Source organism: Anguilla anguilla, chromosome 19, assembly GCF_013347855.1.
Source record: "Anguilla anguilla isolate fAngAng1 chromosome 19, fAngAng1.pri, whole genome shotgun sequence".
NCBI classification, from domain to species: domain Eukaryota; kingdom Metazoa; phylum Chordata; class Actinopteri; order Anguilliformes; family Anguillidae; genus Anguilla; species Anguilla anguilla.
Window position 1 is genome coordinate 15,106,794 of NC_049219.1, and position 25,000 is coordinate 15,131,793.

The 25,000-nt window shown below is 44.8% G+C and overlaps 2 protein-coding genes across 6 annotated transcripts in view; one reads left to right on the top strand and one right to left on the bottom strand.

Annotated features, from left to right (window-relative positions):
* phf21b (PHD finger protein 21B) overlaps positions 1 to 14,900 on the top strand; it is an 88,401-nt gene extending 73,501 nt beyond the window's left edge. For all 5 annotated transcript variants that reach the window (XM_035401737.1, XM_035401739.1, XM_035401741.1 and 2 more), the window contains 11 exons: positions 4,850 to 4,942; positions 6,320 to 6,616; positions 7,706 to 7,849; positions 9,727 to 9,778; positions 10,560 to 10,636; positions 10,731 to 10,785; positions 11,176 to 11,198; positions 12,104 to 12,262; positions 12,384 to 12,447; positions 12,842 to 12,945; positions 13,201 to 14,900. In XM_035401737.1, the coding sequence (XP_035257628.1) occupies positions 4,850 to 4,942; positions 6,320 to 6,616; positions 7,706 to 7,849; positions 9,727 to 9,778; positions 10,560 to 10,636; positions 10,731 to 10,785; positions 11,176 to 11,198; positions 12,104 to 12,262; positions 12,384 to 12,447; positions 12,842 to 12,945; positions 13,201 to 13,455 (1,323 nt within the window). In that variant the 3' untranslated portion in view covers positions 13,456 to 14,900. The remainder of the gene's footprint in view (positions 1 to 4,849; positions 4,943 to 6,319; positions 6,617 to 7,705; positions 7,850 to 9,726; positions 9,779 to 10,559; positions 10,637 to 10,730; positions 10,786 to 11,175; positions 11,199 to 12,103; positions 12,263 to 12,383; positions 12,448 to 12,841; positions 12,946 to 13,200) is intronic.
* Positions 14,901 to 22,148: 7,248 nt separating this feature from the next.
* Positions 22,149 to 25,000, bottom strand: part of LOC118218814 (rho GTPase-activating protein 8-like) — a 10,688-nt gene continuing 7,836 nt past the window's right edge. Inside the window, 1 exon segment of the mRNA XM_035401512.1 lies at positions 22,149 to 23,766. Coding sequence (XP_035257403.1) covers positions 23,569 to 23,766 — 198 coding nt within the window. The 3' untranslated portion in view covers positions 22,149 to 23,568.

Here is a 25,000-nt window from a genome sequence, read left to right on the forward strand (position 1 = left end):
TGTGTGTGTGTGTGTGTGTGTGTGTGTGTGTGTGTGTGTGTGTGTGTGTGTGTGTGTGTGTGTGTGTGTGTGTGTGTGTGTGTGTGTGTGTGTGTGTGTGTGTGTGTGTGTGTGTGTGTGTGTGTGTGTGTGTGTGTGTGTGTGTGTGTGTGTGTGTGTGTGTGTGTGTGTGTGTGTGTGTGTGTGTGTGTGTGCTCTCATAGGGGAGAATGTAAGCACGCGTGTGTGTGTACATGTGTCTGTAGGAGAGAGCTCTCATAGGGGAGAATGTAAGCACGCGCGTGTGTGTGTCTGTAGGGGAGATTGTAAGCACGCGCGTGTGTGTGTCTGTAGGGGAGATTGTAAGCACACGCGTGTGCGTGTCTGTAGGGGAGATTGTAAGCACACGCGTGTCTGGGCCTTGGCAGCACTGCCACGCTGGTGGGCCCTCGGGGGAGAGGCTCCAAACTGCTCACTTTGCACTAAATGAATTAGACGGGCACAGCGCCCGCGCCTCACCCAGCAGCACCGCCAGAGGAGCGCTGAACTGGTGCACACACACACACACACTCTCTCTCTCACACACACACACACACACACACACACACACACACACACCCGCCTGTTCCTCTCTCACACACACACACACACCCGCCTGTTCCCCTCTCTCACACACACACACACACACACACACACACACACACACCCGCCTGTTCCTCTCTCACACACACACACACACCCGCCTGTTCCCCTCTCTCACACACACACACACACACCCGCCTGTTCCCCTCTCACACTCACACACACACACACACACACACACACACACACACACACACACACACTCTCTCTCACACACACACCCGCCTGTTCCCCTCTCTCACTCACACACACACTCTCTCTCTCTCTCTCTCTCACACACACACACCCGCCTGTTCCCCTCTCTCTCTCTCACACTCACTCACTCACACACACACTCTCTCTCTCTCTCTCACACACACACACACACACACACACTCTCTCTCTCTCTCTCTCTCTCTCTCTCACATACACACACACCTGCCTGTTCCTCTCCATCACACTCGCACTCTCTCTCTCTCTCTCTCACACACACACACACACTCTCTCTCTCTCTCTCACACACACACACACTCTCTCTCACACACACACACACACTCTCTCTCACACACACACACACCCGCCTGTTCCCCTCTCTCTCACACACACACACCCGCCTGTTCCCCTCTCTCACACACACACACACACACACACGCGCGCGCCTGTTCCCCTCTCTCTCTCATACACACACACACTCTCTCTCACACACACACACACACACACACATACACGCATGTTCCCCTCTCTCTCACACACACACACACACACGCATGTTCCCCTCTCTCTCACACACACTCACTCACTCACTCACACAGACACACACATGCGCCTGTTCCCCTCTCTCACTCACACACACACTCACACACACACACTCTCTCTCTCACACACACACACACACACATCCACTCTCACACACACACTGTTGTAAATTTTGTTTACATTTGTCTGTGCTGTGTCTGCATCTCATTCTTGAAAAGGAAGTGTTCTCTGTTCCCAGTTTGGTGTCAAAAGACCACAGCAAGCGTTTTAATATATGATGTTAGGTTCAAGGTCTATTATATATTTGACAATTTCATAATACTCTGCAATACATTCCACAATATTTGGACAAACGTTACTTACCTGTCCCTCTTCAGCCTTTAGGTTTCAGCTTTTAAAGGGACTGCAGACAGAAACGGATGCGCCGAGACTTTTGCTGAGATGCATTTTCACAGCCCCAGCGCCAGCTGTACATGTGCTGCTGAGCAACTTAACGCCATAAATGTTCAGCAGGGAATCGATGCAGGAGCTGGTTTTGATATGAAATTCAACATTTCGCTGTCTGCTTCGACTTGTGGAAATGATCGGCAATTATGAGCAAAAAAAAAGAAAAGTTGTCACCTGTCACATCTGCTGTAGCTCTAGAGAAGGCATGACATACTCCTCCTAATGCTGGATTCCCTGTGGAAGTGAACACTTCAGCTGAACACACACCTGCTGTAACAGGACTAGAGAACGCCGGGCTGACCGGTCTAAACACCGGCGCTGGGTTTGTGGTGACGTGCCATGGCCGAGCCACCGTACTTCAGTATAAATACAGAGCACATGGAGGAGGCGCCAGCCAATCAGAACTGCGCTCTCGGTGCCTTTCCGGGCGAGGCTGGCTGCTCACACTGCCCCCTGGTGGCGTTTGGCGGGAGTGGTGAATGGGTGAGCGAGTTCGCTGCTGCAGTGCTCAGGAAGGGATGGAAAGGGCTTTTTAAAATTTTTTTTATTTTTTATAAATGTTGAAGTTGTTTATGTGGAAATTACGGTCTGGCTGAAGTAACGGCCAACGCCCCCACGTTGCTAAGCGCTCACGCCACTGGGCGGTGACGTGGCGTTGGGGCCCGCCACGTACCCCGTGGCATTGTGGGAGGCCTAAGCGAAGGTGCTTTTTGGTTTATAAAAGGAGTGCACAATTACGAAAATGAATGCCTTTTCACTGCTAGCATTTTATCTTGGCAGTTGCCATGGGAACAGCCTCCCCCCCTCCCCCTTTCCCAACCTTCCTCCCACCTCCAGCCCTATTGCACAGCAGAACTGAAGGGATTTGTGTCTGAGGACCTGTCGGCTCTTGCTTTATTGCAGAGCTGCTTGAGTTCTCCTTTTTTTATTTTTATTGTTTTTTTTTTTTTTTTCTTCCCTCCCAGTGATCTGGTTTTGTCACTATTTTGAGAAGAAATTTCTGATCATAGCACTGACTTACTGAAATCTGAATGATGCTGCTTTCTTTTTTTACTATCCACAAACAGCCTGGCCCTTTAGTATGAAGTGTCATCTGTCTGTATGATTGCAATTAGATCAGTAGGCTTGAAATTCTATGACCATTTCATTGAATTTGGCTAAATACAAAGTTGTTTGTTTATGAAACTATGATTTTGATACTTGAGGAGAGTTGTTGATTCTGTGGTCCTGTTATTGCTGCTCTTGGCCAAATAAAAATATTGTGAATTTTTTTAATCTAACAGGCTGGCTTTCAGTCAATTAACAGGGCTGTTGTGGGCCTGTGTGTTTCAAGGTTTCTGTCCAACACGGCTGTTGAACTCCAGGAATCTTGCAGCCTGTGGAGTAATGTTAGCGAGCATGGGTGAGAGACAGAGGGAGAGAGAGTTCTGGAAGGCTGCCTGGCTGTGTATTAATATCCTGTCTATTGGCAGGGTATCCTGGTTCACCTTGCTAAGGTCAGACTCTGAGCCAGCTGGTGCGGTGTGACATAATCCCACACTGCCCGTCAAGTGCGCGATACACACCCCTCAGTGTGCTGGGGGCGACACACACCCCTCAGTCTGCCTGGGCAACACACACACACACACACACACACACACACCCCTCAGTGTGCCTGGGTGATACACACCCCTCAGTGTGCCTGGGCGATACACACCCCTCAGTCTGCTGGGGCGATACACACCCCTCAGTCTGCCTGCGCGACACACACCCCTCAGTCTGCTGGGGGCGATACACACCCCTCAGTCTGCTGGGGGCAATACACACCCCTCAGTCTGCTGGGGGCAATACACACCCCTCAGTCTGCTGGGGGCAATACACACCCCTCAGTCTGCTGGGGGCAATACACACCCCTCAGTCTGCTGGGGGCAATACACACCCCTCAGTCTGCTGGGGCGATACACACACACACCCCTCAGTCTGCCTGGGCGACACACACCCCTCAGTCTGCCTGGGCGACACACACCCCTCAGTGTGCCTGGGTGATACACACCCCTCAGTCTACCTGGGTGATACACACCCCTCAGTCTACCTGGGTGATACACACCCCTCAGTCTACCTGGGTGATACACACCCCTCAGTCTACCTGGGTGATACACACCCCTCAGTCTGCTGGGGCGATACACACCCCTCAGTCTGCTGGGGCAATACACACACACCCCTCAGTCTGCTGGGGGCAATACACACCCCTCAGTCTGCCTGAGCGATACACACACACCCCTCAGTCTGCTGGGGGCAATACACACCCCTCAGTCTGCCTGGGCAAGACACACACCCCTCAGTCTGCTGGAGCGATACACACCCCTCAGTCTGCCTGGGTTACACACACCCCTCAGTCTGCTGGGGGCGAGACAGCCTGCTGCAGACAGCGCATGCGGCCTACTGACCACGCGTGGTCTACAGGCAGTGCGTATGGTCTACTGAGTCAGCTTCAGTTCAATTTCCTGGATATATAGCAATTTTTCATTTTTTGCATCTCTTCTTTAAATATCTGTATCGTGTAAATTCTTTAAAAAATCGGGTGTCTGCAGTGGACTGGAAAACAAGCTCTTTTATGGTGTTGAGTCCCCCTGTGAAACCATAGCAGAGTTTGTGAAACGGGCCTGCCAGGAATATCCCACTGAAGCCAAACGGTCTGCCCCCCTCACCCCCCTCTCTGGGGCCTGGCGGCCAGTAAAATTCAGAATTGATTTTACTCTTGGTTTTAATCTTGGCACCTGAGCTTTTGAATGCCACTGGCCCTGCTTGGAACAGCTGCTCTCTGTACACAAACTGCCACACCCCCAGAACCCTGGACCCAGACATTTTCTCCCTGTCTCTCTCTCAAATTCAAGTTGCATTATTGGCATGAAATACAAATGTAATTACTGCCGAAGCATAGATATAAATAATATGCGAAATAATATTAAAATAATGAAGAAAATATATAAGAACAATAACAGCAACAACAATGGTAAATCAGTAAATATGTGCATGTTTGTATGTTTGGTCTCTCTCTCTCCTGCAGATGCTGGGAACCCTCACCTCTGTCCCCCTAAAGGTGCCTCAGGTCAGCTCTCTGCACCGGTTGGCCATTCAGGCCCCCACCGTGCTACCTCAGGTAGGACCCCCCTGCCCCCTTCCCCCACCACCCCCTATTTTTGAAATCAGTTCAACAAAGTGGAACATCCCGTATTAATATAAGAGAGAAGCAGAGCCCTCTGGGACATGCGGTCCCATCACCCTGGAGTGTATCGCTGGGCTGGGATCCCACAATGCACTTTGACACTGAAGATCTTTTCCATCAGTTAATTTAATCATCTAATGTGTTCTTAATGCTTTGGTCTCTGGTTAGTGCCATAACCTTTTTTTTTTAAATTATAAAGTTGGTATTATTTCCCCCCTTCCCCAGTGTTGTTGTATAACTGCTTTAGATTTAATATATGTCCAAGTATCGCTAGAATGATTAATCATTGGCAGGTGTTTGTTTATTCAGTGAAGGAGTTTCCACTCCAAAGCGGTGTAACTATTTTCCATTGCAGTAATTTAAATGGCCACAGGATGGCAGCACACACCGTGGCAGATTAAGAGCTCGTTGGCCTTTGTAGGGCTGAACTGTGGAGGTCTATTATGACACATCTGAGACTGGGTACAGAACGGCCTCTGTGGGAGAACTCTGATTAACAGCCCGTCACAGACTGCAGTTACTCTGTCACATTTTACACTGCAACATCTGTGTGTGTGTGTGTGTGTGTGTGTGTGTGTGTGTGTGTGTGTCCTTCCTGTGTATCCACTGTAACTGTGTGTGTCTCTGTAACCCCTACATCTCTGCTCTTCAGAAATCAGATGCTTTGCCTTCAATGCACCTTGGACCACTTTAATAAAATTTGTCGACTCGACTAAACACACCAGCGCGGAGCCCCAAGAGGCACTCTGTCCCCCCCCCCCCCCCCCACTGAAAGTGACCGGCTGTTAGAGTCAGAAACCCCCCCCCCCCCCCCCCGGCGTCAGCGCGGGACAGTCGAGAGTGACCCATATTTATATAGCCCTGTTGCTTTAATTTACGAGACGTCACAGCGAAATACTCCACTGTAAGTCTTCCTCCAGCTGGCGATGGCAGTGGGGGGGGGGTACAGTACAGAGGTAGTTTCTCATAATGGCCGTGCTGTTGCTGCCACTTCCCTGACCATAGATACTGGTGAGAGACTGGTCAGGAGAGACGGTGTTTAACATATGGATCCAGTGCAGGAAGCACATCAGTAGCTGTGGGAGCGCAGAGCTGTATTAAATGGCCTTTCCGTGTAGGATCCAGGATCCCCGGTTCCTCGTGGTCACTCGTGGGGAAAAATGTTTTTGTGAACGCCAGGGATGTATGTGTGTGTGTTCGTGATAAATGGCTCACTGCCGCAGTGTTAGTTACTCAAGTAATCATTTGGGTAATTGATCAGTTTTGCCCCATTTGCCCCTCCCCTCCCGTCTCCCCCCCTCCCCCCTCCAGGTCAGGCCAAAGACGTTGATCCCAGACAGCCTTCCTCACAGCCCGAGTCAGGAGCAGGCCCTTCGGCCGCCGGGCCTGCAGAGGGTGACGGCGGTGGTGAGCCCCCGGACGGGGGGCCCCGCCCTCCCCACGCCCAACAGCACGGCCGGCCCCCTGCCGCTGGCCAATGGGCAGCCGGAGCCCGTCTCCGCCTCCATCAGCAGCGCGGGCGTGGCCTACGCCATCATCTCCGCCTCGTCCGCCGCCGCCAGCGAGGCCGTCAAGGTCCAGCCCCTGCTGCTCAGCGCCGACAGCAAGGTCAGGCCCCGCCCCCTGCTCCTCATTGGACGCCTCTGTTCTCACTGCGCTTAGTTACCTGGTGCTTGGGTTTTTTAAATTGTATTTTGATCGATTTTTTTTAATAAATTTGGGGAGTTTTGGAGGTGGAGTTTGCCCAACGTTTACCTGTGTTGACCTGCGTTCACCGTTTGTGCTTTGGTCCGTTGTGATGTGTAAATGCGCGAAATAAAGAAAGATAAATGCAACAGGATCTGTGGCGCAAGCGGTTGGGCTGCCGCTTCAGAAGTATGGAGGTCGCTGCTTTGAATCCCTCAACGGCCCAACTTTCAGTTTGCGCAGCTTTGGTCCGTTGTGATGTATAAATGCGCAAAAAAAATAAAGACAAATGCAAGAGGCTCTGTGGCGCAGGTGGTTGGACTGATCCTCAGGAGGTAGAGGTTGATGGTTCTTGACTGACAACATTGAGGTTGGGGGTTCAATCCCAACGCTCTCTTTCAATTTATGCGGCTTTGGTCCGTTGTGATTTAGATAAATGCGCAAAAAAAGGTAGATGAGTGCGAAGGAGTCTGTGGCGCAGGTGGTTGGACCGATCCTCGGGAGGTGGAGGTTGATGGTTCGATTCCCTGAGTGCCCCACCTGAGCAATGTTGGAGGTCCCCAAGGGTGGGGGAGAGGTAGGGTGGAGGGGAAGTATGGCCCCCCCTGAAATTTTGGAAAGCACAAGTATGGGTGATGCGACTTAGTTGAAGAAATTTAATGGTTGTAAGAATGAAAAAAATAGACTATTCTTCTTAGACTACTGATTACACATCATTTAATCTCCCTAACACAATGCGAAGAAGCTGTGTCCCTTTCCAACCGATTAGTCAGATCGTTTGCATGCTTGTATGTGCACAATAAATTAAAACTATTCTGAGCTGAGACATTCATTGGTTTGTACCTTTTTTCACCCACCTCCCATCGGATCTGCGTTACCCTGTGTTGACCTGCGTTTACCTGCGTTTACCTGTGTTGACCTGCGTTTACCTGTGTTGACATGCGTTTACCTGCGTTTACCTGCGTTTACCTGTGTTGACCTGCATTTACCTGTGTTTACCTGCGTTTGCAGGTGATCATAATCCAGCCGCAGGCGCCTGGCAGCTCCCACGCCTCGCCCCAGCCACAGCCCAACAGCCCCGTCCGGGATGCCATGCCCTCCCCCTCCCCCTCCCCCTCCCCTCCAGCCAAAAAGAAGAGAGAGGAGGACCCTGAGGTGAGGCTCCTGACCCCAAACCCAGCCCAGCACGCCCCAGCCTCCCCAGAAACCACAGCTCTGAATTCCTGGCGCCTGCAGTCCCGTTTGCAGTCTCAGCGAGACAGAACAGTAACCCTGGAATGGTGCCGTCCCGTTAGCCTCTTAGCGTGCGCCGGTTTCACCAGCTCTGCCGTGGCTGGACAGCATCGGGATCAACGTCCGCTTGCATCCAAGCACATGCACTGCAGCAGCAGTGAAATATCAAACTTTTATTTGTTTAACTTATGTAAAAATTTAAACAAGTCTTGATTGGTGGCATCTTTAAACGGGATCAGTTGTCTCTTTGATCCCTCTGGCTGGAGTCAGTTAACTGATCCTTTTATCCAGTGAGATAATCCCAGTTTATCCAATCTGGACCCCAGCCTCTCCCGCCCCCCCCCCCCCACCCCCCCCCCCCCCCGCCAGTGCCTTGCATGGGGAACCCGCCCGAGAAGCTCGCGATCGATTCCTTCCTGCTGTCCCAAGAAAAGACCAGACAAAAATAGAAAAAGGGAACTTAGCCCTCCAAAGTACGGCGTAATTGCAGTTAATTAAGTACGACCGGGTGCTGAGTTTTAATGAGACATTTTTAGCGTGTGATGAGGGACGATTTGCCTTCATAAACGGCCCTGATGTCAGAGGCAGATATTCACGTTACGAAGAGCGAATATTCCATTAATATTAATTTAAAGACATTAATTAGCATCAGTTCTCGTACTAATGCTTTCAATTATCTGCGATGTTCCGCGGCAAGTGATTCAGTTTAAAGGGGATTCCTTTCATCTTTAACTGATTCGTTGGCGGGGGGTGCTGCTGGAATCAGCCAGACCCCGTGGTGCTGAAAGCGCGGACGGCCGCTGGTTGAAATTCACACCTTTGTGGGGAAACAGAGAGCTCCAGGACAGAGCCAATGGCAATGAGCTGAGCCTGCGCGGCGCTGAAATCTGCTAAAGCAGGGGAGTGATGGAGGAATCACTGCAAACCAGGGCTCGCTGTACATGAGCCTAACGGACAGACCAGGGCTCGCTGTGAATGAGCCTGACCTGACAGACCAGGGCTTTCTGTAAATGGTTCTGACGAACAGAGAGGTTGGCATGAACAGCCAGCATACACGGAGGACCAGGGAACAGATTTTTTTTGTAAATATTTTATGCATTATTAAAAATTTTTAATAGATGACCCTGTTAGAATTATAGTCTCACCTGCAGCAGTCACACACCTGCTGTTCTTCCACCAGAAGTACCCTCCTCTTCAAATGCAGCCCTGCCACCCCCCCCCCCATCCTCACCCCTAACCCCCCAGCCTTACTGACCCTGCTCCTGATGAATAACTCATGAGCCAGGTGCTGACTTCATCACGAGTGCTTGCCCTGGCCTTGACCTCTCTGCATTCTGTGTGCATGCACAGGGGATTTCTGGGAAATGGAGTTCTTTGAACCCCCCCCCCCCACCTCTGAACCCTTCTCCTCAACCCCACAGAGGACGCCTCAGGCTGTGGTGGACTGAACCCCATAATAGTTGGAACTACACTGAGCTGACTTGTTTGTGCAATCAGAATGTAATCATCTGCACATGAAAACAGGTGATTGGATGAAATCAGTAACACTCATGGCGTCGTTTTGGGTCTCAAGAAGGTTAATTTTTCCATCGATCGTACTCGAGCTGGACCCCTCGTTTGCGACCTCTCCCCCCAGTCTCCCTGTGCACTGCTCCCCTCACGCTCCGCGGCCTCTCCCCCCAGTCTCCCTGTGCACTGCTCCCCTCACGCTCCGCGGCCTCTCCCCCCAGTCTCCCTGTGCACTGCTCCCCTCACGCTCCGCGGTCTGTCTGCCGTCTGACGCCTTTATTCTTCTGCAGAAAATTGCCTTCATGGTGGCGCTCGGGCTGGTCACAACAGAGCACCTGGAAGGTGAGAATTAGCCTTTACGCGTGTGTGTGTGTGTGTGTGTGTGTGTGTATATAGGGTATATGTGTGTGTCTGTGCTTGTGTGTGTGTGTGTGTGTGTGTGGTGTATATAGGGTATATGTGTGTGTCTGTGCTTGTGTGTGTGCACAGTTTGTGTGTGTGTGTGTGTGTGTGTGTGTGGTGTATATAGGGTATATGTGTGTGTCTGTGCTTGTGTGTGTGCACAGTTTGTCTGTGTGTGTGTGTGTGTGTGGTGTATATAGGGTATATGTGTGTGTCTGTGCTTGTGTGTGTGCACAGTTTGTGTGTGTGTGTGTGTGTGGTGTATATAGGGTATATGTGTGTGTCTGTGCTTGTGTGTGTGTGCACAGTTTGTGTGTGTGTGTGTGTGTGGTGTATATAGGGTATATGTGTGTGTCTGTGCTTGTGTGTGTGTGCACAGTTTGTGTGTGTGTGTGTGTGTGTGTGTGGGGTGTATATAGGGTTATATGTGTGTGTCTGTGCTTGTGTGTGTGCACAGTTTGTGTGTGAATGTCTTTAATGTGTTTATTTAACATTAACATTGCATAATTATTGCTATAACGTGGTATTTTTGTGGCTGATAACTGGAATGTACATATGTGGAAAAGAGCCTGTTCTGAAGTGGTTGATCTGTGTGTGTGTGTGTGTGTGAGAGAGCAGACGTTGTGGAGTGAAGCCTGTGCCCTGGGAGGGATTAAGGTTAAGGGTGTGTGTGTGTGTATAATGGCGGTGAATGAAGCCTGATTGTTTCTGTTCATTGCAGAAATCCAGAGCAAGAGGCAGGAGAGGAAGAGAAGAAGCACAGCCAACCCGGCCTACAGCGGCCTGTTCGAACCCGAGGTGAGGGCCCAGCAGCACCCATCACAGCCCGTGTGCCGCCACGCTGGTGAAAAATGGTCATCTGACACCTGATACTTTTTATTTTGTTTTCCAGCGTAAACGCCTTGCTTCACATTACCTGAGCAGCCCCATGTTCCTGTCAGCCCGAGGTAAGACGTCTCACACCTGTCTGAGTTGCATTATGAAGCTGTATGATGCGCAGGAGGTGCCAAACTTTAGTCAAAATAAAGACGCATTATACCAAACATCACTGCATTGTCAGTATCCTTTAGCTCCAGTGCCAATGGAATCTTTGTCTAATTTTTTGTATTTTTTAAAATGGAAACTAGCTGATTTGAGTTGTTTGGGGCAGTGTGTATTCACACACACTGCTAGGCTAACACCGTGTGATTATGTGTGTATTCACACACGCTGCTAGGCTAACACTCTGTGGTTATTAGCTGAAGTATTGCATGGCTTCCTCGCTAACCCTGCTGCTAGGTCCCTGTGTTTCTGTTGCCGGCTACTAACTTGTTCTCTGCTTCATGTCCGCACGCTAGACACTGAGGATCTTTGCTGGAAGGTATGTAGCCTGTGTGTGTGTGCGCGTGTGTGTGTGCGTGTGCGTGTGCGTGTGTGTGCGCGCGTGTGTGAGTGTGTGAGTGTGTGTGTGTGTGCGTGTGCGTGTGCGTGTGCGTGTGCGCGTGCGCGGTGTGCGTGTGCGCTGTACCGAGTTTTGCAGTCGAGTGTTTCTCCCGTTCAGTATGTCTCGCCTTCCGTCCAGTTCTCCTGGCCCCGGAGGCCTCTCTCTCATGGCAAGCTGAAAAGTTTGTGCGGCGTCACGAGCCCCAGATAAGCGATCTTATTCTTCAGGCCGTTGCCGTGGCAGCCGGCTGCTCTTCCAGTGACCGGGTCTCAGGTTCTAGGTTCCATTGGCCGACTGTGTTCACCTCTGTTCCGTTTTTTTTGTACATTATATTAGTGCTGCGGTCCTCAGTCTGAAAGGGCTGGTTGTGGGTGCATTCTACTAATCAAGCTCCTCAGCAAAGACTCTTGTGTTCGATTAGTTGAATCAGGTGTGTGACGGCTTAGTTGAAACTAAAGCCTGCACCCACACCGCCCCTTTCTGGATAAGTTTGAGGATCCCTGTATTATTCAGTGATTCAGTTTGTCTGGATGTCAGGTGGAAAACAAACACAGAGGTAGCCGCACACACACAGGCATTAGTCCTTTGGTTTTTACTTTGGGACCTGATTGTGATGGTTGCCACACAGACATCACACAGACCTATAGTTAGACTTCCATTTTGAATGCTTCATAAAAGCCGGAGTGCTGCATAGGCAGTTGTAGAGAGACGCGTCTGTATGAGACTGCAGTGTGTCCATGGTCCCACACATTTGAGCAGGCACTCACGAGCCACCCATGCGGTGATGGTGATGATGTCACTAAAGGGGGGCGGGGCTGTGTGTGTGTGTGTGTGTGTGACAGGAGGACTCGGAGCGTGAGGAGATCTGTGCCGTGTGCAAAGAGGACGGAGAGCTCCAGCCCTGCCACAGCTGCGCCCGCGCCTACCACCCCGACTGCCTGCAGCCCCCCCTCAAGACCCCACCCAAGGGGCCCTGGATGTGCCCCAAATGCCAGAAGAAGGTGGGCTGGTCTAGCACTAGCGTCGCTGGCACGTCACTGAGCTTTTGCTGCTAAAGGCTTCAGTCCCTTACCTGTGCTGCCGGTGAAATTCATTAATTCATTTTCTTTTTTATCTTCCCAGGTACTAAACAAAGACCTATCGTGGCCCCAGAGCTTCATTCAGTCTTACATGACACACAAAACAGGTATGCCTAGTACAGGTATGCTTTAATACAGGTATGCTCTAGTACAGGTCTAATACAGGTATGCCTAGTACAGGTCTAATACAGGTATGCTCTAGTACAGGTAAGCTTTAATACAGGTCTAATACAGGTATGGTTTAAAAGAGCACCAGTCACTTATGTCATATATTCAAGTTTCAGATAAAAGTTAAAGGCATATTACATAGTGGACATTGTTGCACAGGGAGGTATATGCTCGGGGGATATATTGGTGCAGAGTGAGAGTGAGAGTGAGAGTGAGAGCGAGGGCGAGGGCGAGGGCGAGGGCGAGGGCGAGGGCGAGGGCGAGGGCGAGGGCGAGGGCGAGGGCGAGGGCGAGGGCGAGGGCACTGAGCGGGCCTGTGCTCTGTGTGTGCAGTGCGGGAGGAGGAGAAGAGGAGGCTGATGAGGAGGAACGGCGAGCTGAAGGAGGAGTGGGCGGCGCTGGACGAGCAGGACGCGAGGCTGAGCCACGCCATCACGGTAGGCAGCGCGTGACCCTAATGCTTACGCCCGCTCAGTCCGAGAGAAACACAAAGCGCCACCTCAAAACGCAGCGTCTGAAACAGGCTTCAGGACTTCACCCGTGTCCTCGCTGGCCTGATAAACACTCGTCTGAAAAGCCGCTTCAGTGTTAGCACAGCGCTGTTACAGTTGATTGGACAGAGCTGCTGAGCGGTGAGCGTCCTGACAGGAGTTGGGAAACGCGAACGGTGGCTTTTGTCTCTCGTCCCGCAGGAATGCATGGAGCTGAAGGAGAGCCTTCTGGGACGGCAGAGGGACACCCAGGCCTCCCTGGAGCGCCTAAAAGCCCTGGTCCGGCTCATTCAGAGGGACCAGGTCATCCAGGTCACCATGACGGCCACCACCACCACCGGGGCCTCCCTGCTCTCCTTGCCTTGGATCAAACCCGCCGGCGCGTCTGCGTCGCCCCCTGCTGCCACCGCACCGCTACTGCAGAAAAGCGTGCCCCACACCCAAGGCAACAACTGATCCCCCCCCCGACACTCACACACAGCCCTCCTGAACCGACTGGCCCCCTTGCCAAATTCTTGGCTCACTACCCTTTTGCGTATACTCCAAAATAAAAACAAGCTTACAAAAGTTTTTTTTTTTTTTTTTCCTTTTTAAATGTTTGATGGACAATTGAAAAGGTATTCATTTAGTAAAGGAAAAAAACATTCAACCAATGAGGAGGCTTCAGGAACCTTCGTGGCCAAACGATATATCCCACACATGGTTCCAGACAAGTATTTTATAAACCCAACACCTTCAGTGCTTACAATATTTTTTTTACTAATTGTTTTTTTATTTATGAATATTCTTGGCCTTAATGTATTTATGAATAATAATGCCTGTCCCGGATATATGGAAAAAAATAAGTATTCTGTGAGGCGAGCAAAGATTTGTTTTTTTTTTTAACAATAATAATTGTTCGGCATATAAGGGGGGAGAACTTTAGCAACTTGTTGTAGTAGTCAGAGAAATGAAAATAATATAAAATTGAAAAGGACTGTACATTGATATATCCAAGTACTTGTTATGATACTTGTTCTTATCCTCCTATGAACAATGTTCGCCATATTAATTCAGGTGAAAGTGGGGAAGGGGAAATTTTTTCATTGTGTATGTATGAATCTTATGAGCCTTCAAAACAAAACAGAGAATAACTTTTTTCAGTATTAATATAGTTGAGATCAAAAAAGTATTTAAAAAAAAGAAGACAGAATTTAGCATTTCTAGTGGAGAATTTAGTATTTTCATGCCGATGCCTGTTGATAAAGCGAATGGAGGTAGCGAAGGAGGGTTTGCTGTACAGATGTTGTATTGTTCTTGCAGGTCCTTCCGTCTTTTCTTTCGGCCGTTTAGGAATCACGCAGCTGCCGGCTGGAGCTCTTATGACCGGTGCAGCTAAACACAGACGTTTTTTTTTTTTTTTTTACGGTTTTTTTGTGTTCTTATAAGTGCGTGATTCTCTGTCCATTACCTCCTATCACCAGTATAGAGATTATGCCAAAAAAAAATTCTTAACATTTTTGTACTGGGACCTCCGTCGTCTTTGCAGATTCTTTCCCCTTATAATTTTCCCTGCCTACCTGTTTTTTTTTTTTTTGTTTTTTGTTTTTTGCTTCAGTAAGTGAGATGTTATTATCGCTGAGCTAAGTGTCTAAGTGATTTGAAGGATATTTTTTTTTTGTGTGTCTACTATACATTGCAAATGAACACTGCCTCAATGTAGGACTAAGTGAAACCTCTAAGGTTCTCTTATAGGCTATACTTAAATACATACATATAAGTTACACACACATAGATATAAAGAGAGAGAAAAAAACCTGTTCCGGATTTTACTCAGTGCAGTTATCCAATTAACCGCCAGAAAGCGGTGTCTCTCACTCTAAATGGACCCCCTGTGGTGGGACGTGCTTGACAACTAAAGCGATTTGATTTGATTTTTTGCTTAAGTATTTACTGGATTTTTTAATTTAAGAAATGTGAAATAATGCAGTATCCCTGCCCAGACAGCTGTTCGTACAAATAAGTTCAGTGAATTGATAGAGGAAAAAACTAACTTAACCCCCCCCCCCCCCCCCCCCCCCCCCCCCCCAAATGTCCGCGAACAAACATCAGATTACTAAATATTTCGTTTAAGAAAATGGGTACGCACTGCTCGAGACAAACGCACGCAGATTTCTCTTTAATATGATAACTGGGAGGTTGACAGATTACACATCCACCCAACTGACGTTCTGGTAGTTCACGTGCATCTTTTGTTTGATGGACAGTTGTGCTACATCCAACGAACATACATCTGTCCATTACAGAAAAAAACATTTCAAATGTATTTTTTCGGCATGGGGTGCCTCGCAGCAGTGTCCCAAAATAATTTAGACTCCACAGTTCGTTTAATAGATTCTTTTTATGTAAGGGTTAAATTTACCCGTCGTTGTGCAATGCCCACCTTACTGAATTAAATATACAGTAACTGTAGTGGATTCTGTATTTGCTTCGGGACCCCCAAGGCCTTATCATAATGCAAAGATTTTCTGACACGACGCCCAATTAATTGCATGTATTTAAACCCAAGGGCTTTCAATGTACAACAAAAATGACAATTTGTGTGATGATATATGAACAATATAAAATATCTTACATTTAGAAGCATGTTTTGGGTCTTCCAACAGGAAAATCCCTCAATAGGGAGTGACACCTTAATTCAATGCGAAAGGTTTCAATGCATTTGAGTGTTAACATTTGGAACGAAAAAACAGGCAGTTGTTACTATTTTAATACAGATTTTGTGCGTCTTCTCGCATTGTTCTTTGTTTCATGGACAACACACAGGACCAAGGGACCTTTTTCATATCGTTTTGTTTCATCGTACAGAAAATTATACTCAATACAAACACATTGACTGTTAATACTGATATAGATAGAAGGATATACAGCAGATGCAAGAATGTAAACGGCATCCAACGCATATCATTCGCTCAACAAAATTGTGGATTTGCTGGATTTTTCCCCCCAGTGTTGCTCAGCAACGGTACGTCAAGGATACTGCACAGGCTCTAGTTGTACGACCTGAGTACCGGTTACTGTGACAGGAAAGCAAAACTCATCCACCAGGGGGGAGGAGGGATATGTTTGAATAATAAATAGAAAATAACCATATCAGTGCACCACATCACGTCACGGCAAGGACGCGCTCTTACGCGTTGGCTCTCTGAAACGTATACCAGGCTCCTTCCGCCCCATGCCGAATTCTCCGGGAGAAACTGTGCACTGCTTTACAGATCTATTTTAATACAACTCGACACTACGTTGAACAAAATGTTTTTATATTCTTTTATCAATGAACAAAGAAAAAAGGAGGAAAAACATTTGAAATACTACTACGGTTATTGTTCGCCAATTATGCATTTGACGTGGCTTGCAATGTTCAATGTATTTGTATTTTTATTTATTTATTTATTTATTTATTTATTGCCAGAAAGAGTGGGTTAGCAGAGAGAAGACAGCACTGTTGATTTTAGATGGAAATGTCTTTGGGACTGTTGAAATAGTGTTTTTTCGTTGTCATTAATAAGGGACTGTCCAGTGGATAGTATGTATAGGAAAGTGTTTGTCTTATGCCAATGTAGTTTTTTCTTCTTTATAATGCATTAAAATTGATTGATGGAACTTTGGTGGATGAAGAAGAGCGGTCTCACTTTTTCGGTGTTGAATTGGGAAAATTTGAAGCGGTGAGTAAAGGATGGGGAAGTAACGAGAGTTTAACCATTCCGGCTTTGCTTGCGCGCGAGCCTGCCTGTGTTCAGAAACAGACCGTTATTCGCATCTCAGGTTCTCGGTTTGGATACTCGTAGTACTTCTAAATAAACATTATACCTCGTGAACATTTGAATACTGCAAAAATGTTCGTTGATAAAGTATTTCATATTAGTTGTGTCAATCTAAGTAGGATTATACTAACACCAGTTTTTGGTTACAAAAAATAAAAATGAACCTGCAATTGCTTTACTGGACGCAAAGTGCACCTATTAAGATTTAAATTACAGCTGTTGAATTGTAGGATACTTGTTGCTACATGCATAAAATATCGTGCATTCACACTTGTGTAAAAATAGACAGAATGCATTATGGTTAACTAATATGCATAAGTACATGACCCACAATTCATTTAATGCATTATCACAACTGTCAATATGCACTTTCTGAATATTTTGTGTCACAATACCGGCCGCAATGCCTTTCATTCATATCAAACCAACATGAGCTTGATTATATGGGATTTTATAAACTCCTCAAAAAAAGTTTGGAAATTTGTGTTTGGTCGGTCCTATCTGTTGTCACTGTATTAATAGCATTGTATGTTATATCATTGGAAAGCCTGTTGAAACAGTCAGGAGCCTCAGTAGCATGTGGAAGAACCATACACAGCCACAACAGCCTGGCACCACCCCCTCATGCTGGCCACCAGCCTGGTCACGCATTGCTCTGGGATGGCATTCCATTCCTCAACCAGGGTTAATCGCAGGTCAGCCAACGTGGTTGCGTTGGTCACTCTAGCATGTACAGCACACCCGAGCTGGTCCCACAAGTGTTCAATTGGGCTGAGGTCACTAAAGGAAAGCCAAACAGTCAACCGGAAGATACAGTGGTGCAGGTCAACGGTTTGCTCGCCATGCCGTCCATTCAATTTGTTCCTCTTTTGTCAATTCTGCTGTGTAAGTAGGTAGAAAAATACTGTTCAAATGCAAAGGGCTCTGCGGCCCTACTTTCAGTTTGCGCAGCTTTGGTCCGTTGTGATTTAGATAAATGCGCAAAAAAAAGAAAGACAAATGCAGGTGGCTCTGTGGCGCAAGTGGTTGGGCTACCGCTTCAGAAGTATGAAGGTTGCTGCTTTGAATCCAGCAGCGGCACAACTTGCAGTTTGCGCAGCTTTGTTCCATTATGATTTAGATAAATGCGCAAAAAAAAAGAAAAATAAATGCAAGAGACTCTGTGGCGTAAGAGGTTGCGCTGCCGCTTCAGTAGTATGGGGGTTGTCGGCTCGAATCCAGCAGTAGCCCAACTTTCAGTTTGTGCAGCTTTGGTCCGTTGTGAAGTATAAATGCGCAAAAAAAAGGGAGATGAGTGCGAAGGAGTCTGTGGCGCAGGTGGTTGGACCGATCCTCAGGAGGTAGAGGTTGATGGTTCGATTCCCCGAGTGCCGCACCTGAGCAACGTTGGAGGTCCCCAAGGGTGGGGGAGAGGCGTGAGTGAGACGTGTGAGTGAAGGGGGGGGCATGGTGGCGTGGGCCCCCCCCGAAAAATCAGAGAGCGCAAGGATGGGTTATGTGTCGGAGACAGAAGAAATTTTGCGGTTTGGTAAGAATGAAAGAAGAATAGTCTTGTCAAATAATTATTGATTTTCTAATTATACCTACTTACTTCTACTTACTTCTACTTCTACTTACTTACTTCTAATTATACCTACTTACTTCTACTTACTTCTAATTATACCTACTTACTTCTACTTCTACTTACTTACTTCTACTTCTAATTATACCTACTTCTACTTATACCTACTTCTACTTCTACTTCTACTTACTTCTAATTATACTTACTTACTTCTACTTACTTCTACTTACTTCTAATTATACCTACTTACTTCTACTTACTTCTAATTATACCTACTTACTTCTACTTCTACTTACTTACTTCTACTTCTAATTATACCTACTTCTACTTATACCTACTTCTACTTCTACTTACTTCTAATTATACTTACTTACTTCTAATTATACCTTTCTACTTACTTCTACTTCTACTTACTTCTACTTACTTCTAATTATACCTACTTACTTCTACTTACTTACTTCTAATTATACCTTTCTACTTACTTCTAATTATACCTACTTACTTCTACTTCTACTTACTTACTTCTACTTCTAATTATACCTACTTCTACTTATACCTACTTCTACTTCTACTTACTTCTACTTCTACTTACTTCTAATTATACTTACTTACTTCTAATTATACCTTTATACTTACTTCTACTTCTACTTACTTCTAATTATACCTTTCTACTTACTTCTACTTCTACTTACTTCTACTTACTTCTAATTATACCTACTTACTTCTACTTCTACTTACTTACTTCTAATTATACCTACTTACTTCTACTTCTACTTACTTACTTCTAATTATACCTACTTACTTCTACTTCTACTTACTTACTTCTACTTCTAATTATACCTACTTCTACTTATACCTACTTCTACTTCTACTTACTTCTACTTCTACTTACTTCTAATTATACTTACTTACTTCTAATTATACCTTTATACTTACTTCTACTTCTACTTACTTCTAATTATACCTACTTCTACTTATACCTACTTCTACTTCTACTTACTTCTACTTCTACTTACTTCTAATTATACTTACTTACTTCTAATTATACCTTTATACTTACTTCTACTTCTACTTACTTCTAATTATACCTTTCTACTTACTTCTACTTCTACTTACTTCTACTTACTTCTAATTATACCTACTTACTTCTACTTCTACTTACTTACTTCTAATTATACCTACTTACTTCTACTTCTACTTACTTACTTCTAATTATACCTACTTACTTCTACTTCTACTTACTTACTTCTACTTCTAATTATACCTACTTCTACTTATACCTACTTCTACTTCTACTTACTTCTACTTCTACTTACTTCTAATTATACTTACTTACTTCTAATTATACCTTTATACTTACTTCTACTTCTACTTACTTCTAATTATACCTTTCTACTTACTTCTACTTCTACTTACTTCTACTTACTTCTAATTATACCTACTTACTTCTACTTACTTACTTCTAATTATACCTTTCTACTTACTTCTAATTATACCTACCTACTTCTACTTCTACTTACTTCTACTTCTAATTATACCTACTTCTACTTATACCTACTTCTACTTCTACTTACTTCTACTTCTACTTACTTCTAATTATACTTACTTACTTCTAATTATACCTTTATACTTACTTCTACTTCTACTTACTTCTAATTATACCTTTCTACTTACTTCTACTTCTACTTACTTCTACTTACTTCTAATTATACCTACTTACTTCTACTTCTACTTACTTACTTCTAATTATACCTTTCTACTTACTTCTAATTATACCTACTTACTTCTACTTCTACTTACTTACTTCTACTTCTAATTATACCTACTTCTACTTATACCTACTTCTACTTATACCTACTTCTACTTCTACTTACTTCTACTTCTACTTACTTCTAATTATACTTACTTACTTCTAATTATACCTACTTACTTCTACTTCTACTTACTTACTTCTAATTATACCTACTTCTACTTACTTCTAATTATACCTACTTACTTCTACTTACTTCTACTTCTACTTACTTACTTCTAATTATACCTTTCTACTTACTTCTAATTATACCTACTTACTTCTACTTCTACTTACTTACTTCTACTTCTAATTATACCTACTTCTACTTATACCTACTTCTACTTCTACTTACTTCTACTTCTACTTACTTCTAATTATACTTACTTACTTCTAATTATACCTTTATACTTACTTCTACTTCTACTTACTTCTAATTATACCTTTCTACTTACTTCTACTTCTACTTACTTCTACTTACTTCTAATTATACCTACTTACTTCTACTTCTACTTACTTACTTCTAATTATACCTTTCTACTTACTTCTACTTACTTACTTCTAATTATACCTACTTACTTCTACTTCTAATTATACCTACTTCTACTTACTTCTAATTATACCTACTTACTTCTACTTCTACTTACTTACTTCTACTTACTTCTACTTCTACTTACTTACTTCTAATTATACCTTTCTACTTACTTCTACTTATACCTACTTACTTCTACTTACTTCTAATTATACCTTTCTACTTACTTCTAATTATACCTACTTACTTCTACTTCTAATTATACCTACTTCTACTTACTTCTAATTATACCTACTTACTTCTACTTCTACTTACTTACTTCTACTTACTTCTACTTCTACTTACTTACTTCTAATTATACCTTTCTACTTACTTCTACTTATACCTACTTACTTCTACTTACTTCTAATTATACCTTTCTACTTACTTCTAATTATACCTACTTACTTCTACTTCTACTTACTTACTTCTACTTCTAATTATACCTACTTACTTGTACTTACTTCTACTTCTACTTACTTACTTCTACTTACTTCTACTTCTACTTACTTACTTCTAATTATACCTTTCTACTTACTTCTACTTCTACTTATACCTACTTACTTCTACTTACTTCTAATTATACCTACTTACTTCTACTTACTTCTAATTATACCTTTCTACTTACTTCTAATTATACCTACTTCTACTTCTACTTACTTCTACTTCTAATTATACCTACTTACTTGTACTTACTTCTACTTCTACTTACTTACTTCTACTTACTTCTACTTCTACTTACTTACTTCTAATTATACCTTTCTACTTACTTCTACTTCTACTTACTTACTTCTAATTATACCTTTCTACTTACTTCTAATTATACCTACTTACTTCTACTTCTACTTACTTACTTCTACTTACTTCTACTTCTACTTACTTCTAATTATACTTACTTCTAATTATACCTTTATACTTACTTCTACTTCTACTTACTTCTAATTATACCTTTCTACTTACTTCTACTTCTACTTACTTACTTCTACTTACTTCTAATTATACCTACTTACTTCTACTTCTACTTACTTCTAATTATACCTTTCTACTTACTTCTACTTACTTACTTCTAATTATACCTACTTACTTCTACTTCTAATTATACCTACTTCTACTTACTTCTAATTATACCTACTTACTTCTACTTCTACTTACTTACTTCTACCTACTTCTACTTCTACTTACTTACTTCTACTTACTTCTACTTCTACTTACTTACTTCTAATTATACCTTTCTACTTACTTCTACTTCTACTTACTTACTTCTAATTATACCTTTCTACTTACTTCTACTTATACCTACTTACTTCTACTTCTAATTATTATACCTTAATTTTTGTGTGTATTAATAAGTCTCTGCCTGATGGTAGAGCCAGTGATTTTTCTGCAAATAATGAGCAGGACAAACACACGCATCAACAAGAGTGATGTATTAGTGTACAAATTAATTTATTATCCCATTTAAAATCACAGACACTCTGCTTAAAATACAGAACATATTGTCTCATTTACAAATAAAAATAAACTGTTGCCAATAATAAATAATGGAATGGAAAGTAATTTTTCTTTTTTCCCCCGTGAGTATATCAGAGGTTAGCCCACGGTATAAACCAAACACTTCATACCAAGAATATGAACAAAATCCATTTATTCAAAAACATATCAAGGGGTTTAAGCTGGTCACATGTAAAGTGTACTTTGTCTGACAGGACTGGCCAATTTTATGTGGAATTCTCAGTCGGTGGGTTAAATCAGCATTGCTTATAACAATAACATCAGTTGGATGCTGTAAGAACACTGAAATAGATCACTCTCTCAAGCTCCCCCAGTCCCTCTGTTGAGTTTAGTGCTCACATACATTACATACATACATTGCGCGACCCAGTCAGGTTACTGCAGTGGCCAGGTGACAAGAACACACGTCATGCACACACGACACCAAATGGAATTTGCCTAGGTCCCACCCTCTAGTGCTTTTAAAATATTTTTTTAATTATTTGTTTTTTAAAATATTTTTAAAATATTTTTTATTATTTAAAAAAAATATATATATATATTTATTTCCTGTAATTTAGATTTAAATTCATTTTTTCCTTTTGTAAGTAAATTTGAGAATTCATCTAGGTCCCACCCTCCATTTAAATTTAATTTAAATTTAATTTAAAAAAAAATAATTTTCTTACATTTTTCTTTAAGGCAGTGGTCTCCAACCCTGGTCCTGGAGAGCCACAGGGTCTCAGACCAGCAGACCCTGTAGCTCTCCAGGACCAGGGCTGAAGACCACTGCTTTAAGGGCATTCAACAGGGCATTCAATTGGTAACTAGTAACATCGAGGCAAAGCAAAGGAAGTGAGCGTAATTATTTGGCAACACATTATAACCAAGTGCAATCGAATATGCATGTTAACCAGGCTAGCAAGTCCAGCGATGTCAGTGCAACGTTACCTTAGATGAAGCTGTGTGTATCTCGGCTCCCGGGTCGGCTTATGAATATCCCCCAAGACCTTTTTCCCGCTGTCTTGGGGGTCCAGGAAGTCGGACAGTTGACGCAGTGTGCTACGCTTTAGGCTAATGTGGCTGAGGTTATTCCGTTACTCCTCCTACGTTGCTGAACGTTGGCACGTTAACAACACAATTTATCGCTATCTTTCACCGTCAGTCTATGCCATTTCAATTTTAACAAGGTGGCATAGCCAAAGCGTCATTTCCTGTAAAAATGTTCACATTCTCTGATCTCAGTCTGACGGGCGGCCAGGAGTTTGTCGCTGCAGCTGTAGTGTGAGGTCCGGGCGGAGGCCTGGGCCGGAGGGGCCGGGGGCCGGAGAACTCCGTCAGCAGGCCGGCCTCCTCAGGGCAGGAGTTCCCCGGGTGCGGAGCGGGACCCGAACACGGTGCGGTAGTGCTCCACCAGGATTTCGGTGAATATGTTGAGGGGGGTGAGCGCCCGGAGGGACACGGAGTCGTGCGGAGGCCAGATCAGGTTGACCGCGAAGACGCAGGCCAGGTTGGACGGACTCATCTTGTTCATGATGCTCTCCTGCGCCACCTGCGGGGGCGGGGGGGGATAACACGTGCGCTCGTGTAAGAACAGAACTTACCGCAGTACCATTCCCAGAGCAGTCCACCAACTGTCAAAACCACCCGAATTCAACAAGTGTTTGTTTATGAACATCCTAAGCACACAGGAACTCACTGTTGGCACACTTTGTGCACAAACAGGAAACACAAGAGCAACACGCTCACACTCACTGTGAAACCCTGGTCACATTAAGAGCACAGCAGTGTGCCTACGCAGGAAATAAAAACCTTTTAACATATCTACTTAAAGAAAAATGGTTTTGAATGGTTTTTCAGTTAGGAGGGAGTGCCACCACAACACAACAACATTTAAAAGTTCTTATTATATCTGCCCCCCCCAGGGAGAAGCTGAAGGCACCACGTTGTGCTCTTCAGATGGGAGGGTTAAAGAGGCGCGCACACACACACACACACACACACACACACACACACACACACACACTCTCTCACATTGTCCCAGAGCTAAAAGCAGCTCATCTAGAGCAAAGCTTCTGTATTGCTGTAATCTGTGAAAGGTATGTATCATTTGCATCAGCAGGACTTTTGTTCCAGTTCCTTACCTGTGAAATCACAGTGGGGTGCACTGGGTAATTAACAAACCATTCTCCCCAATTAAACAGTACACTCGTCACACTGGACTAATTACTCCAAGGGGACTGCACTTACTTTCAGCTTTTAGAACGCACTCTCATCCAGAGGGACTTTGTTACACACAGTGCATTAATACAGCCGGATATGGCACATATTTAAACAAACACGGAGTACAATGACAATGTCTGCACAGTGTGATCATCTGCTTTGTCATATAGATAACCATGACAACAGTTCAACTGCCATTAGAAAAATGTCTCGCTGTTGCTTAGGTTAGACAGTAGGGGGCAGCCAACGCTGTGATGTAAAGATGGCGTACAGCTCGTCTGAGATGCACAGCTCAGGCCCATTCTCAGAAAGCCCCCAGGATTTGGTTTTTTTCCTGCTGCCAGACAGATGAGCACTTCCTGATCGCTGTCTGACCGTGTCATTTTTAGGAGGGTGTGAGTGGGTTTTTCGGAAACTGTGAGCTCACTGCGGACTCCCAGGGGAAGGGAGGGGGCGATGCTGTACGGGTCTGGGGCAAGGGGGGCGGGGAGGGGGGGCAGAGCAGTGTTCGGTTTCTGTATGGGTCTGGCGTCTGCTAAAGATGCATCAGCAGTAAGCTAACG